We start from the raw sequence: 18147 nt of genomic DNA on the forward strand, positions 1-18147 counted from the left end.
TATCTTTATACAGTGGTGCCTCGCAAGACGAAATTAATCCGTTCCGCGAGTCTCTTTGTCTTGCGGTTTTTTCGTCTTGCGAAGCACAGCTATTAGCGGCTTAGCGGCTATTAACGGCTTAGCGGCTTTAAGAAAAAGGAAACAAACTCGCAAGAACTCGCAAGACGTTTCATCTTGCGAAGCAAGCCCATAGGGAAATTCGTCTTGTGGAACGACTCAAAAAATGGAAAACTCTTTTGTCTAGCGAGTTTTTCGTCTTGCGAGGCATTCGTCTTGCGGGGCACCACTGTATTCTTCAACAAGGGTTAAGATTTAGGTTTGTATGCTGCTATTGTTGTTGCTGGTTTTCTTGGAAGGCAGACTTCAAAAGCAAAATGTGAATATTTAAATTCTAAAATGCTACAAAATTTTGAATTTTATCTTTCCTCCTGACATATTCTTCACCTGAACGCTGGGTGGAATACTGAAAGAGAGAGCACTGAAATAGCTCGCGAACTGCTCTGCTAAATCAGAAATGCAGACCCTGACTCAAAATGATGAGATTACCCATTGAGACAAGGGCTGGTGAAGCATGAAGTCTGAAGTGCTTCAATAGTGCTTTTGTCCTTAGGTCAGTCCCTCAGGGAACGCTGAATGCTGCTGTGTCAGCAAAACGAAGATGCATTAAGCTGCAGGGCTGGGCGCCTGTATATGCGGGCGCATAAAATGGTCTTCCTTCCAATGCACCAAGGGATTTCGTGGGGATGAAGTCTCTGGCAGTTATTGGGGGAACCGCCCTGATGTAGGAGAAGGATGGGCCCTGGCCAGTGGCTGAGTTCATCTTCGGAGACTGGTGATTTCAAATAACAACTGGCTGCAAACTAGTAGAACTAGATTACTTCCACACCTTCTGGATGTGACCATATCTTGGAATCTGAGAATCATGGGTATTTTAAGAGGATAACTCAAGGGGTTTCGGACCTATACGCATAGATCTCAAGGAGGTTCACAAAACAAAATTGCAATATAAAAAAACAATATAAATTACTATGTAAAAATAAGAACCCAAACCCTCCATCATAGGGTCAGGTTGTGTAAATAAACCATATATCCTAAAGACACCACAGTCTCTGCTATCCCTTATTCCAAGGAAACCAAACCCTGGAATCCCTGGAATCTCACCCTGTTTGGAGATTGGGGTGGCCTGCAGCAATATAACAAATTCAGGTTGCATGTTAATATGCCATACTGAGAACATCAAATGTTATCTTCCAGCAGTTGTTGGTGTATAATAGATAAGAATTGTGAAATAATTACAAATTAGCTGTAGAGGATAAAGGTTTTTTTTATAAAACCACGTGCATGTTCTTGATACACTTTGCTCTTTTAAAGAATCTGTCTTCTTACACCATCACCTGATTGCATGAAACTCGCATATAGCTATCTTAATTGCAGTCACATTTTAAAGAAAGCAACCTGCTCTCCATTTTAAGTATCTGAAAGTGCATAGAAGCTGAAGTAGGAAAATGAACCTAAAGCCAAGCAATGCAAGACTCCAGTATACATTTTAAGGACAATTTCTGTTTTGCAGAATTTCCATTAGTCTTTTAACTGGCAATAACTTAAGCTGAAACTTGGATTAGATTTAGACACATGGTAGCAATGTGTCATCCATTTTCCTTCTGATTGCCTTCCAAACAAGTGCAACAACTTTGTCACTTTTTACAATTCCACAGAACTTTGAAAGAACAATCACTAATTCTGCTCACAGCTGCGTTCGGTGGAGGGAGGTGGAATGAAAGCATGGTCACTATTGTTTGTGACTAATCATCCTAAAGAAACTTGTTGGCTCATTTTCATGTTATTTTCTTTTCATGTTTTGTCCTCCATTACCACAAAATGCTTCCGCTATTATGGTGCTAATAAATTCTCGGTGGGAAACTATTAAAAACTATAACTGATGTAAAAAAAGAAAGAAAGAAAGAAAGAAAGAAAGAAAGAAAGAAAGAAAGAAAACAAACAAACCTCTCTTTAATCAGTTTCTCATGCCAAAGCTTAGCAGCAGTGAGCTGGTCATATGCAACATAATAAAAAATAGTTTTAATAAGTTCCTTGCAAGAGCACTGGCTCAAATGCTGTTTGGTGTTTTCCCATTGCTATTCTGCCTACAGATCAGGAGTAGCCAATATGGCGCCCTCAAGATGTTGCTGGACTACAACTCCCATCATCACTGACCATTGGCCATGCTAACTGGGGCCGATGAGAATTATAGCATCTGGAGGACATAATGTTAGCTATCCAAGTTTTAGCCCAGAGGTTACCAAATTGTGGTCCATGAGCTTTGTTCAGGTATTTTGTGGCACATCTGTAAAAATAGAATAAAAAAAACCTTACAGCATCTAGCAAAGCACATTACAGTGTCCCTGGAAAAGACCCTGATGTTGGGAAAGAGGAAGGAGAAGGGGACGACAGAGGATGACATGGTTGGACCATGTTCTCGAAACCAACATGAATTTGACGAAACTGCGGGAGGCAGTGGAAGACAGGAGTGCCTGGCATGCTCTGGTCCATAGGGTCACGAAGAGTCCGACACAACTAAACGACTAAACAACAACAACAAAGGGAAGCTAGACTTCAGGGACCAGGCACTCAAGTGTAAGGCTGCCTGCAATTATTTTGGAACAGGTTTTTCCATATTATCATGCAATATAGAGGCATAAATGAGTAGTGTGGATATCTAGCAATTTGCAGACACTCTCAGCCACAGAGGGCGGGAAGAATGGATTTTAGAATGGAAAGCAAAATTTTAATAGAATATTAAATTCTGATTAGCATATTTTCCCTGAGGTAGTCAGGTGCAGAACATTGGGGCCATAATCTGAGCCAAGTTCACCGATAAAATGCTTTGTCTGCCAAGACTCATTCCTGAAAACAGGGGAAATAACAAAGGTAACAACTTCCTCTGAGCTTGTGTGGAATGCTTTTCCTTCAACAGTCAATATACACTGAAGATTGTGGGGTGTCAAAGTTTTCAGCTAAATTCTGCATGGTTCTAGGCAGTACTGTGATTAACCAAACCCCTCTCTCTTTTAAATGACCTGCTGCGTTCCAGTGTATAGAGCAGGATGGCAAGGTGGGCTTCTATCATGAAATAAACTCATAAAAGTAGGGGGGAGATCGTTTAAAGCACAGGGTGGTCTCCAGAGTGAAGCAAATGCTGCAACATCTTCTTTAAAACCTGTATAGAACAAAAAATACCTCCCCATCAGAAATAACCAGGCTAAGATGTTTTGGTAGGCAGAGACATATTGGGACCCTGGCACAGGTATTATGTTTCTGAAGACAGGGAAAGCACACTTTCAAACTGTAGTGAAGAAATAAGAGAAGAATTTTATCCACTTTGTTCTGCCAAACATGAAATCAGAGAACTAACTAAAGCATTTGAAGTATTTGGGCCAACACAATAGTTCCCACAGTGGGTACAGCATAGAATATGGCAGAGTACACTGGGTAAGCACTGAAATACCAAAAAGGGAGGATCCTTTTTCCATGTTCACGCAAGCACAGCCCATTAATATTCCAGCATCCATTACCTTCCAACAACAGCAGGAAATTTGATAGTTGAAAGGTGGGAGCACTTATCTTCAGTTTACAATCCAGTATTAAAACATTTAGACCAATATATCTACTTACAGTGGCAATGTAATATCATTGTACAGGACACTGTGGTATCCCAGGAGATGTTACTCAATCCTATATACTTATTTATGAGGGTGGCAAGTTTTTGTATTTGATACTTAGTTGAGTGAGACAATAAGAACTTCAAACTCTAGTTTCAAACATTTGCTTTAGCAATGGAAGAGGAACATCATAATTAGCCAAAGACTACATTTGTTTTACAGAGACCTTGCAATATTGGGATTAGACAGTGTTTATGAGGCTGCAGTCACACCACCATTTACTGCGCACTTGCTGAGTTTCCAGTGAGAGCCAGTGTGGTGTAGTGGTTAGGAGCGGTGAACTCGTAATCTAGTGAACTGGGTTTGCTTCCCCACTCCTCCACATGCAGCTGCTGGGTGACCTTGGGCTAGTCACACTTCTGTGAAGTCTCTCAGCCCCACTCACCTCACAGAGTGTTTGTTGTGGGGGGTGAAGGGAAAGGAGATTGTGAGCCGCTTTGAGACTCCTTAGGGTAGTGATAAAGCCGGATATAAAATCCAAACTCTTCTTCTTCATCAGTGTTGGGTTTTTAATCCAAAACAATAAGTATCCTGCAATTTGTTTTACGATACAGTCGTACCTTGGAAGTCAAACGGAATCCGTTCCGGACGTCCGTTTGACTTTCAAAACGTTCAAAAACCAAAGTGCGGCTTCTGATTGGCTTCTGGAAGCTCCTGCAGCCAATCAGAAGCCACGGAAGCCCCATTGGACATTTGGCTTCCAAAAATAGTTCCCAAACCAGAACTGAATGCCCAGTGAATTGAGACAGCCAGACCTATTACCATCCACATTATTTTATCATATACTGTAGGCCATTGAGAGCAGCAACAAATATTTCAAAAACAAATCATGCATAAAGAAGTGTGGATCTCTTGACAATGTTTTGTACCAGATTTGCAGCTCTGTGGCTCATCTGCAAAAATAGAACTTAATATTGAACCACCCTGAGACCTCTGGGTATGGGGGTATATAAATTCAGTAAAAACAAACAAACAAACAAACAATTATTTTCCATATTTTTACCAAGCCCCCTTCCATCTAAGCCATTGCTTAGTTCCTGGGCTTGTACTGATGGAAGCCTCACTGCAAACGGTGTGTGTATTAGACTGGCAGAAGGACAGGAAGCAAAGAGTCAGAAGCATCTGTGTGGGGGGGAAGAGAACAGAGCTTGCACAAAAATTTTTAGAAAGCCAGTTGGACAGCCAGAGAGAAGAAGAAAAAGGAAATGCCTGTGAGGAACAGAGACAGATGGACAAGTGTGTGCCACATAGAAGGCAGACAGACAAGAAAAGTTGGGGAAAGGTTGGGAAGAAGAGGGAGGAGGAGGAGGGGGGGGGATTAAGGTCTGCCTTTTTCCTGAAAGTAAGGTCACCCCTGAAGACAGATCCTTCTCTGTAGTGGCACTTTGGCTCTGGAATGTTCTATCTCTAGGGAAGATTGTCTGACGCCAGGTGGCAAAAAAGGGCCAATTGATTTCAACACTGCTTTATCAGTTATGCTTTAATGGCTTGTCTTTTGTTTTGATGGTTTACATTCTCTATTTTGAGTAACCATGGGAATCTTGGATTTTTGAGCAGGGTACCAAATAAATAAGAGGTTTTGGCCCACAGTCTGGTGATTACGTGGCTAGGAGGGGTGGGAAGCCATGGCATTCACCAATCAAAGTGTTGGCTACAGTCCTCTAGTCATGCTAAGTATCACTGTGGTAAAGGAAAAAGGAACTCCAATCAGGTCCAGTGCTGAATGCAAACAGTTGGGGGAAATTACTGGAAAAACACATGCAAGCCACATCAGTGATAATGTAGTGTATTAGACCTCCTTCCAAAACACCTAATGAGCGAGACAGGAGCCACAGCAAAATAAACTTCCTAACGGGGAGATATTTTAGGGCAGGACTACTTGTCTAGCGGTTTGACATGATCCAAATTAGTTCAGCAGGGCACTTGTTGTGTACATTATCTGTGATACTGGTGACCTACGTGTATTTCCAGACAGCACTTTCCTGAATGTTAAACAGGCTGGTTGGACACATCTAATATTCACAAATCACAGCCAGCCACATTCATTCCTGTTAGTTCAGCCAGGCAGAACCATGGCCTGTAGAATCAGGAAAGGATAGGCAGTCTGAAACAGCAACTGTTTCATGAAATCCACCTACTATTTTATATGCCTCAGCATCAAACTTCCATGCACTTTGTTGAAGATAACATGTAATACTTTGCGTCCTTCTCAATGTAGGTTGCAGTTATGCTGGTGGTTGTATCCTTGTTACAAGATACATTCGCCTGCATCTCAAATAATGGATTTTGTACCAAACAATTTTAAGTACTGTACTTTATAACATAAATAAAAGTTAAATGAACGTTGCTGAAAAAGAACCTGCCACATCTTCAGATTTTGAATGTGCATATGAAGATTGAAAGTTTCTTGGATTGCAAATGTATATAGAATTCTATTTTGTGCTACTCCACTATCCTGCTAGGAAACACATTTTTTTTGTTTGTTACCGACATGCCTTCTTGTTATAGACTGCAAGCTTCCCTGATCAATTTAAATTTTACTTTTTGTTACCTGCAGCCAGAAACTAACCCACCCAACTGATAAACTGCTGTTTAGCAAAAATGTCTCTTATAAGCTGGAAATCCACAGCTATGTAGGTTGCATGATTAATTTTAGCTGATGTGGTTTGCAGGTGGTTTCTGGATGCCATGAGCATGGCTGGCACATTGCAAAAGAAACAGGATGCATGCTTCAGATATCTAATATTACACGCACATAATTAATGTGGTCCACATGTTGTTTGCAAGATGTTTATGAGGTCTTGATGTGGCGAGGGCATCACTGATGTGGCTTGCTGGAGATTTACAAGAATTTTTTCGATTTGTTTTTGTTCAGGGAGAGGTTGATCTGGACTCTACAGTATATTCATCACTGCTTGGAAGTTTCTAACGATATCTTGGCACACTACCAACAGTTAACAGCATAATATGGGCATTTTTTTAAAAAAAGGTATCTGACTCTTGAGGCCACGAGGGCTTTTTCAAAAACTAGGTGTCCATCATATTCTCAGAAGGACAGACCACCCACATGAGCAGTGAAATGACAGATAAAAATCTGTTGAAATCAGGTGAAAATACCTATGTTTTGCCAACACCAGCTGGGATGAAAAGCAGCCTACCTCAATGCATTCCCATCTTTGTTATTTTTGTGGGAAGATGAGTTGAACTGAAAGTGAATAAGTAACTGTGTAAGCAGAGTCCTCTTCAAAGAGTTATTTCTTTCCCACCGGTAAGCTGGTTCCTAAACACCTACAAAGGAAATGTCTGTTGGAGCGAAAAACACTGAACAGAATCCATGTTATGTGATATTTTGATTCCCCCAAGGACTGAGAAGTGAAAGAACCTGAATGCTCCCTGAACGTTTTTTCGAGCTTTGCTTGTAATGTTTATGGAGTGGGGTTATAATCCTTTGATTTGCATCTGTCTTCTTCATCTTCTTCTGCTCAACATAGTGGCCAGGATCCAAAGAACAGTACAACTAGTGCTGTGTGCCAAAAGAGGGCTTGAGCTTATGTTTTTCAAACAGCAGCCAACATGCCTTATGGAACACAATGTTTGTGAAACTAAGGATGCTTTCAAAAGCAGTTTGTGTACTATATTGCATGCAGGCCTGCTCTTCAGTAATAATAAAAACCCCAGAAAATCCCATTGGGCATGCTTAAACCCTACAGCATACCTAAAGTTGCTCTCTGGACTATGGCTATTAAGTGTAGGTCAGCACTGAGTGATTTGAAGAATGTACCCATGTAGAAAAACACACGCACTTAGTGCTATCGCCGATATTAATCTAAGTAGAATCTAGGTCAAATTTTCTTTGGCATCACATGTTTGGAATCTTGCTGAAAAATTCTGGCAGCCTTTCCAAAATCCTACAAGATTCTGTCAGATCTGGGTCACATTCATCACCTGTAGCATCAAAGAGATGGGGTGGCACACACAGAGAAAGAGAAAAACAGGGTTGCAGGGGAGAGAGAGGGAGGAGAGAGCAGGGGCTGGGAGGGAGATATGGGGTACAAATAACTAGAGAAAGTGATGAGGTTGCAGAAAGAGGAGGGGCATTAATGAGGCAAACTCCACCCACTTCTGGCTCTGATCCCAATACCACTGAAATAAAGTGCCAGTTTACCTCTAAGAGTGGCTGGGGAAACCCAGCTAGATGGTAAGGGTATAAATTATTATTATTATTATTATTATTATTATTATTATTATTATTATTATTAAATGCAGTCCTTGGCAGGAGAAAAAGGTTCCCTACTCCTTATGTAAATAAACTTTTAAAAGTTATGGGTTGTATATGTCTGAATATGGGGATTTTTTTTTATGTACAGATAATATGCTGAGAAGTAATATATATATAAAAGGAAATGTATTTTTTTAAAATTTCAAGCATGAAATCAAGCAATCTACTTCTGCTATTTGTTTTTACAGAAGATCTCACTTTAACTCAGGGGGAACTTAAGATAATATTCCTGTACCTGAAGTAACTTGACCTGGACGAACTGTATTGGCTCTTTCTCACTCTTATACACGTGGAAGTTTTCCTTCAGAGATTTGATGTTGTACATACGATCGTTAGAGAAAGGAGACACAGGCCTTGTGAAGATTTTCTTGTGTTGTACTTTAAAGGCTTTAGGCTCTGTTAGATATGGAAATGAGGGAGAGAGATGGATTTTCGACAGCATTCTTAAAACACAAGGAAAAACATGTAATGGCTTCTATACAGTGGGCGTGCTACATGTATTAAATTCTCACTGAGAAAGGATTTTCCCCTGAACACACTATTCTCATTTATGCCAGGGGTGGGGAAACTTCGGCCCTCCAGATGTTGCTAGCAAGCATGACCAATGGTCAGGGATGATGGAAATTGTAGTTCACCAACATCTGCTTATGCATACTTGGTGTTTGCAAAGAGTGAATTCATTACTTGACTGTGGATCCTTATTACCACTGACAAGATGGAGGTATCAGCATGCCTAAGGAAACCCCAAGGTTTGCAGAAGTACCAAAAACTTAAAGGAGCAAAAGTTCAGGGGGGAAACCCTAAACGTAGTCCAATAAAGAAAGATCATGCTCAGTGACCACAGAATGCTGACCAATGTTGAGAGGTGGTAAAATGGAAGAGTATGGCAGAAGGGGGAATGAATGAGGAACGGAATGGATTTTCCTGGAAGAGGGCTTGGATAACTGGCTCCCACATTACACACACGGCAATGCTTTGTTACAGGTCCCACTTGTGAAAGTGGAATTTTGAATGGTCAGGATGGTAGTCAGTGCCAAAATTCTATGCATAAGAGATGTCAGCAAACACATGAAATGCCTCAGCGCACTGCAGGCTCAAAGTCCACATGGCTTGAAAGACTTGTCAGACTTGGTAGTATAGAGCAGGCTTCCTCAGCCTTGGCCCTCCAGATGTTTTGAGACTACAATTCCCAGCATCCCTGACCACTGGTCCTGCTAGCTAGGGATCATGGGAGTTGTAGGCCAAAAACATCTGGAGGACCGAGGTTGAGGAAGCCTGGTATAGAGTAAGGTCACAGCAGTGACATCTCTTTCTCAGACTGCTAACTGGCCATTTATGTCTTCTATTCACTTGCAGGCACAAAGCAACAATCCCATCTTTGCATGCCAGGATTTTGCATTCCAGCTGGATGGGTAAAAGGAAGGTCACCGGGGATCTGAACTGGAAGCATTGCCAAGTGGTTTGCTCTGTGAATCATTTGGGAGCTCAGTGTTCCTGCTATGTGTATATGAGGCTCGATTATGTATGTGAAATGAGTTACCTTACAGACACCACCTTGGGAGGCTTAGTCCTAAAAGACAGCATGTAAGTACTTTAAACAAAATGCCTTTGTAAGATTTTTAATGGTTCACTACAAATGCAAGGTTGATTTGACCTTAAAAGGCACATTCATCATGGTTGCCAACTTCCTTTGGTAAGGAAAGGCTTGCCGAGTTCTCCAAAATTTGCCAAATGACAGATACTGCTGTAGGTATTTAAAAGGGGGAGTGAGATTAAAGCGTGTATTTTTAAAAAATTTATAAGGCTGAAAGGCAAGCTACCTGTCCAAAGACCACGAAGTCTTTCACTTAGTCCTGGAATGAATGGGTTGTGGGGGCTGTTCTGTAAAAGACCGTGTTGTTTGAGATATACTGTTCTCTCTCCTCTGGACATATTTTGTAAAGACTGGAGCAGCATTTTTTCCTCTTCTTCACGAAGAAGTTTAGGTAACATCATTATGGAGTTGAAAACAGTTGACAGTTTATTTCCTTTATTTTCTTGTTCTTCTGCACATCTTAGATCTTTGAAATGGGATTGCTCAAATCCTCTTTTGCCCTTATCCAAGTTCTTCTGAAAAGGCTCTGGTAGACATATCCTTTGAAAAACAAACCAGCACCCATCATCAATCTGTTGCTCCTTGTTGGAAGTTTCTTGAGTTGCCTTCTCTCCATCAGGCCATTTATTGACTAGAGTCTTTCTAAGGAACTCGATGACAGCTGCTGCATCTCCTCCTTTGACCTGGCAACTTCTCAACAACCTTAGAAGCACAGCTGAATTCTCTACTGACTGGATGCGTTGTGGGTTTAATGGCTCAGAATGATCCACGATAGACCTCCGTTGAGCTTCTTCCACAACTTTACTGACATTTGGACCTTCTATGATGCATTCCTGCTGAATCCCACAGTCATATTCTAAAAACTCTTTGAGCAATTCCAAACCAAGCATCTCCTGAGTTTTATGTACCATAGTACAGGAAGCAAGTCTTTTCATGTGTTGGAGTAGGTCGGTTTCTGCAGCCAGACGCAGGAGCTGCTGAAAAAGAAAACCCAAAGACAGGTCACACTTTAGCCATCTCTTCTTAAGATAATCCTGGGAGAATTAATTAGTCCAGTACAAATCAAGTTTCATCCCAAATAGTGACTCAAACAGATTATTCTTATTAAAAATGGGGAATTAATTCAAGTATGTGTAAGTATGGACAATGTACAATCTTTCCCACAAATTTATTCCTACTTCCTTTCAGAGCTGGCAAGGGAAAAGAGATCATAAACAGCAGTGCCCATACATCATAAACAGCAGCACTGTTAGCTAGCTCCATGGGTGGCTTGAGGCTCAGAGTTGAGAGAAATGCCAAACAGCGCAACACAACAGGGCAGCAAAGCTCAAATTGCTTGCTTTAAACAAACCCACAGAAATCAGTAGGGATACTTTGGAATATGCTGTTAAAGCTACAAGAGATGGGGAAAAGACTATTTTGCTTCCTGGGTCAGAAAATCCCAGTAGTGACCCTCCAGTGATGCTAAATCTTATTACAACTAAACCAAGACATGGACAATTTGCTACACTTTTAAGAGTACCTCTAATAAACTATGGCTTGGTATTATGTGCAAACTAAACCTGTGCAAGCATACCCTTAGGGACAGTTACATGCAAATCGAAACAGCCCCCAGCCCCTCTTATCCCTGTGTTTCACCTGTGTCCCCTTGCTTTCCCTTCCCAGCTGTTTATTATGGCTCAGCTTCAAAAATAAGTGAACAGAATGAAATTCATGGAAAGAACATTCCCACCATCTTCTCTCCTTGTGCCTCCTGAAAATTCTGCATGGTTGGGTGTGCTGTCCTATATACAGTGTAGGATGGGGTGCAATCCCCAAATCTGAACAGAGCCCCCCCATTTTGGTAATTCCCTCTCCCCCAGCAAGCCCCATGCCAATTATAGAGTCCAGGGTGAACCCCATATCCTCTGGAGAGGCTTTTAAGGGGGCACAGGCAGCTTAGAGGTAGTGGGGGTGGTTTAGGATTCCCCCCCCCTTCTTTCCATGAACTTTCTTCCATATACTTATCTTAGGATCCAAGCCTATATCTGTACAAACTTCAGTTAAGGACGAACTGATGAATTTTGTGACACATATAAGGCATGCTGTAGTAAGCATAAGTCATGCTGTAGTAAGCATCCTCCCACTGCAAACAGTGCCCTTGCCATTGCGTGGCATGCAAGCTTCATTCTACAATCCTCTGCAACCCTTCCCTTCCCCATAGGACAATTAAAACACACAGATTCATGCATTCACTTAGCCCATCGTCCGCTGAGACTCTATCTGACTGTTGCCACAGGCCTCCCTTACGACAGTCTGATCTACTTCAGTGTACCACTGGGAGCCACTTAACCCCCTTGTCTCACAGAGATCAGATTCTTTGTGTTATGCTTAAACTCCCATGCTGAAGAAGAAGTACCCCACAATTCCTTGCTTTGGGTGAGGAAGTCAGAAGGACTCTGCTTTTGAAAAGGGAGTTCACAACAATTTCAAGCAGTAAATGCTAGAATTCTCAAGACTGCATCTTTCAGAGTTTCCAGGACAAAGAGCAAAAAGCTACTGTCCGTTTCTTCCAGTGCTAATGATGCTACCTAACAACAAGAAGAGGCATGGCAGCAGTAAACCACAAGTAATCTGTAAACTGTCAGTGTGAATAGAAATTGCATCCCATGAGGAGAGAAACAAGCTGCCCTTTGAGCATTGCGCTCTCTCTCTCTCTCTCTCTCTCTCTCTCTCTCTCTCTCTCTCTCTCTCTGTCTCTCTCTCTGTGTGTAAGGTGTGGGTCTGATGTGCCCGCTTCACAACTATTTTCCAGAGATGGATGAGTGTCTGGAAAAGGGTGTTTATGAAAATATTCTTCTGCCAATTGTCTTGCTGTCCTAAAAAGCAGTGGAGCTGGTGAAGAAGAGTAGGGGAAAGGAAGAACTATCCCCCAAACACAAAAACACTCTAGTGGCCAGTCAGTGAATGCCTAAATTTCTTTCTGGCATGGCAAAATGCACTCCTCAATAAGATCACTATAATCTAGGAGATGAAATGGAATTTGATGGGACACTGTCCTGTTTGGCAGCATTTGCTCTCTGAAGATGCACTAGTTCCAAAAAAATGACAGAGCACCATTTGTCCAAGCCAAGATAACTTGCCTAGCCATGGCGATGTGGGAAGCTGAAATGCAAGCCATGTGAACTGGTACCAAGCTCGTGGATAAACAGATTTCAGCTTCCAGTGCTAGCAGTCCCCAACTCACCTTATCCATCCTTAGCCGTCCCTATTTGGAAGTTATGCTTTCTGGGGCTGTTGCCCACTGTTTCTAACAGTGACACTACTGAAGAATTCCCAATTAAAGCTTTAATAGACAGGAAGCTGTTGTAAAGCTAGCATGTGATATGCAAATTGTAGATATTAGATTAAGGTATGGGAGAGAGAGAGAGAGAGAGAGAGAGAGAGAGAGAGAGAGAGAGAGAAAGAGAGAGTGAGTTAGAGAGTTTTGTTTTTTTTAAAAGACAGATGTTGATGGGACAATCAGTGTTAAAAAGGTTGAGCTTCTAGCTGCTGGGCCAAAATGCTTCAAATATGTTTCAGTGCATTAAAGATGGTCAGGTTATGCCTTGGTTTAGTTTCAGCTTTTTGCATTCCTCAAATGAGCATGTGATCAAACAGTCCTACAGTACTATGAGCTGTACTCCAATCTATACATTTTTTTAAAATGTTGTGTACAATGCATATGCGTCACTTGCAGAGGCAAGTGAAATAGTTCAGGTTGTTACCAGTGCCACCTGACTTATGCACATGCGGCATATCAACATGGCTCACAACAGAATGTTAAAATTTCACAGCAAACCCTGAATCCTGGCAACCACAGCATGTCCTTGTCTCCTCCTCCTGTGTGTACACGGAGTGAGAGGCGGCGACTGAAAATGAGGGTCGGATTATTTACAAGGGGAAATCTCGGAAGCTTTAAATATTTGTGGCTGATGTTAAAAAAAGAATCACAGCGAGTTAATTGGCAGAATCTGGGACCAGGGAAATGGCATTCAAACTGATTATTATTTCTAAAGTGACCAAGAAAAGTGTGCAGTGCCAAAGCCCGAGTGGCTCTAGATATTCTAAAGACATTGGGGTGTGGTGGGGAGGTGCTGCAGAGAAGAACAACAAGCAAGTTACATTTAGTCTTCCATTGCTTGTTTCAGAATTCTGAAACTGGAGCTTCTTCATCTCCCCTCCAGGGTGATTCCAGAGCTAAAAGAGACTGTGCACATATGTCCACGTGAAGAAAGAAAGGTGGATCAGCTGTAGACCTCCTACACAAACAGAAGAAGCACTTTTTCTCCCTTGTTTCAAGGGTCCAATATGGCTCTTATGTTCCTTTATGAGTATTTGTTAATTTATCCCATAAGGGTCATGGTGTTAGGCATCATGAGACTTGAAGCAGAAGAGCCCATTCAACTGCCAGATGGAGATTCCTTACTCTCTGCACCACAGGGCCGCTTTCTGAAGGAAGGAACCATAAGCAGTTCAAGCTTGGGTGCTAACAGTACAGATCGGAATACTCTCAGGCATGGTTAGTTGCATTGCTTATTGAAATTAGAAGATACCTTTTATTTTATTGGTTTAATAAATTTATATCCTATTTTGGGGCGGGGCGGGAATCCTCACAAGGCAGCAAAGATAAGCAGGTAAACTAAACCACGTGCAGTGGTACCTCGGGTTAAGAACTTAATTCATTCTGGAGGTCTGTTCTTAACCTGAAACTGTTCTTAACCTGAAGCATCACTTTAGCTAATGGGGCCTCCCACTGCCACTGCGCCGCCATAGCACGATTTCTGTTCTCATCCTGAAGCAAAGTTCTTAACCCGAGGCAATATTTCTGGGTTAGCAGAGTCTGTAACCTGAACCGTATGTAACCCGAAGTGTATGTAACCCGAGGTACCACTGTACTATGCAAGTATGTAAATACGCAATTCAAAACATTAAAACAATCAATAACATGCAAATAGTAAGACCATAAAATAGGGTGCAGTCAAAATAAATCAGCCCCTGTGCCAGTGCTTCCTTGCCTGCTGTAGCTGAACATAGGCAGTTTATTAAAAGAATGTGGAAGACTATCAAGCTGTCTTTTTCCTCCTTTGGACCAGTTCCCTGCCAGCCTGCCTCCATTTTGCACCTCCTCCTTGGTACCTATCACCATTCCAGCCACTGAACCAAGGCATCTGGAATGGTCAGTTGTGCTGCTGATTTTCTTGTTTAGTGTATTTTCTAACAGCTACCATATACACACAACATTTCTGCAAAAATCAAACAACGTGTGGTACATGTGTAAAATGTTAATCAGCTGGCTTATATTTTGAATCACTACCATCTGTAGTTAGAGAAATATGCTCAAACACGAACCACCCCCACATACAGAATGATAAAACTGCAATTGGACAGACCTGTATAGGCAATGTCAGAGATTCTGGATCATCTTCAGGAATCCCATATGTTTCTGAGGGGGAATACATATCAAGTAATAATAAATGTATGGGAAACACAAAAGCAGCATTCCTTCAAGTACAGCAGCTGCAAAGCAAATGATTTACGCCTGCTTACCAATGACTGGGATGGCACAGTTTCATTCTGGGAGCACAGTTCCCAGAAAACTGACCTAGTTTCACGTCAAAGGGAATTATCTGAGGTGATTGTTCTGTCAGCAGGTCATGATATTCTTCTTCTGGAAGTTCAGTTTTAGTACAATTCTTTTGCTCGGGATAATATCTATGACCTGTTAGCAGATTTGATTGGCTGCTCAGATGAGGGAACTTGTCAAATGATATTATTTGAAGACCAATTCAAAGGCTACAATCCCTCACCACAGAAGCTCCCAAAAATGTTTATGCATGGTGGTGACCTACTGAAAGGCCAGAATGTCTGGAATCAGTATCCCCATGGGATGGTCCCAACTACAAGAGCTGCCTTTACACCAGCAACAGCAGTTAAACTGTGAGCAGTTTTCAAATGTTATAGCCTATATGGGGGATGGTCTTATGGAAAGTTTTCTTTTGGCAGTGGTGGTCAAAGGTATTGTGGTCTACTTGTGGGAAGGTGAAATGTTTGAATTGGCTTTCAGAGAAGCATTGCATTGTTATTTTGGTGAGCAGATGGTGAGCATAGAGTTTGGAGGGGATATCCAGCAAGCTAATGGGGCGGTAGTTTTGGGGGAGGGTTTTATCTCCTTTTTTGTAGATTGGCACGATGATGTTCAATTTCCAACCAGCTGGCATTTGAGCTATATTATTTATATAGGTGTAGAGCTTAGCCAGGATGGGTTGCCACCAGTCCATATTCATTGTTTCTAAAATACCAACAAGAGATGATTGATAGCAAGCAAGGTCTGTGTAACAAGATACTTAAATGCATTTTGCTGAGAGAAGCAATTAATTCTAAACATTCAAAATGTGAATGAAATCTTTCAATTTTAATTCAAAATTTGATCTCAGCATTCAGTTGTGAAGGATGTACAGAAAGGTTAGATTCTACATCTTGACAGTATACCAAAGGAGAATATTGCTATAAGTTTACCAAAGGTTTATTAATGGTTCAGCCTACAATCATGAAACCAGCTCAGTTGTTACATTTCAGAGAAAATGTGGTTTGTTTCCATGAGTGGGCAACACAACACAATTCTAACGGAGGGCGGGGGGTTATTCCTTTATGAAAAGCCATCCACTATGTTCTGAAATGCTTGAAGAATTTTTTCCCCCCAGACAATAAAATGCCTCTTCCCTGAAGGTATTTCAGACACTTCAATGACACATTAAAATGTTTGTTTGTTGTCTTCTCGGTATAATTTTGAAAACATGATGTGATCCAAAGTATGTGTTTTCAGTCTTGCATGCCACCATCCAATCCCTAGTGATGTACTTGCTCCATGTTCATTACACTGTACAAACTTTCTATTCATAGTTTTCCTCCCCAGTATATTTTTTAGAGGGTAGGCTGGAATTTCCTTGTGTGGCATATGGCAATCCTCCACCTGAAGGCTTGCTCCAAATAAAAGTTTACATTCCTCTGGCATCTCCCTTCAGATGTAAAGGCATGAGGTATGTGTGTCTTCTGTTAAATAACCGTCTGCATTTACATGTTCTAGTGGCAAAAGGTACATAGTGTTCTTACACCGTACGGGCAGCAGGAATGTCCAACTCTACTTCCTCTCATAAATACTACATAATAGACAAGACTTTTAAAATATGCCAGTTAAAACTCCGGACTGGCCCTTCCCACTCCAGGTACGAGAGCTAAGAAAGCTTGAAATAAATACCGCAAGAGAGTTGGGCCTAGCAGTGGGAGGTCAGCTATGGTAACCACAACCTCCTTTTTGGATTAAGGGAAGATAATTTCATTTGGAGGCAATTGCAAGAGGTCGTGAGGTGATGGACGGCAGTGGTCTAAATACTTCTGTGAAGACATCAAAAGTGGGAGAGGAATTTTGAAAGAAATGTCTAGGTCTGAGAGTCTGTTTTATGTCACTTCAGCTAATGCAAACAAACAACTTGTGTTGGCGTTGCTTTTTTAAAAAAGGTATGACAGAGTGTAACAGTAATTAAAAGTTATGATGGATAAACAAAGCACACATAGTAAATAAAAAATACATGTGTAGCTCAAAATAACATATCTAACCCTGCATTGCTCAAAGAGATAATGTTTTTAGTGTGTGCACTATAGTAACTGTCCATTGATATGAGGCCACAAAAATGTTTTGACTTTTAATGATGACTCAACCTGAAACACCATCAAAGTCTGACATACTACTAAAATATCCACAGAAAGTGAAAATATAGCTGCTACAATCCAAAGCCATGAGGAATTCAATCCCATGAGCATGAAAAAATGCAGAGGATTCTTTTTTAATATAAATAGCAGGGAAAGGGTTTCTTAAATTTTTTATCTGACAGATGGTGATTTCAAAAGTCCTCATCTCTATGAGCTAGTAAGAAGACACTTATTATACCAAGCAAAGCTTGAGTCTGAAGGCAGAGATGTAACCTTCTTTAAGTAGCCTGAGTGCCAATGCATAAGGTTGATGAGTGGAACAATTTCATCAGCTGAGAACTGGCTGGATGTTTTTATGGTTCGTATACAGCAAACAGACCATCCTCTCTAGTCAATTTGAAGTCATAATGGTATTCACAATGCTGTGAGGAACTAGAAGTATATACTGGTTGCTTTAGGACATTTTGGATTAGGGCTTGCGAGAAAATGTGGCTAGTTGCAGGGCTTTTTGGAAGCATCCCTGGTCTTGGCGACTGCAAGTTTTATTTCTTCATTCCACCAAGGACATTTCCTTAAAATACCAAGCACCTCATCTGCTTTTATGATAAGGTTCTTAAAAGACATTCTTTACATGCTCAAGGAAGACACATCTGTCTGTCTGTGTGAAGATGCTGCATTGCAGCATGATAGAAATCTTTCTACGAATGCATGGTCTATGGGGAGAACTCCAGTGCAGCTGAAGTTTTCTGCAAATGCCATAATGAATGTATGAGGTTGGAGGATGCTGCTGTGGTGTCACCCTCCATGTCTGTTTACTGAATGTGCAA

The 18147-nt window shown here is 41.3% G+C and overlaps 1 protein-coding gene across 1 annotated transcript in view; it reads right to left on the minus strand.

Annotated features, from left to right (window-relative positions):
* Positions 1-15072, minus strand: part of LOC308583308 (uncharacterized protein) — a gene marked incomplete at its 5' end in the record, with an annotated part of 116051 nt that extends 100979 nt beyond the window's left edge. Inside the window, 3 exons of the mRNA XM_081187120.1 lie at positions 8234-8394; positions 9819-10569; positions 15004-15072. Of these exons, the coding sequence (XP_081043246.1) occupies positions 8234-8394; positions 9819-10569; positions 15004-15072 (981 nt within the window). The remainder of the gene's footprint in view (positions 1-8233; positions 8395-9818; positions 10570-15003) is intronic.
* Positions 15073-18147: the final 3075 nt, after the last annotated feature.

The sequence above is a fragment of the Podarcis bocagei genome (genome assembly GCF_964188305.1).
Source record: "Podarcis bocagei genome assembly, chromosome: 3".
In the NCBI taxonomy this organism is placed as follows: domain Eukaryota; kingdom Metazoa; phylum Chordata; class Lepidosauria; order Squamata; family Lacertidae; genus Podarcis; species Podarcis bocagei.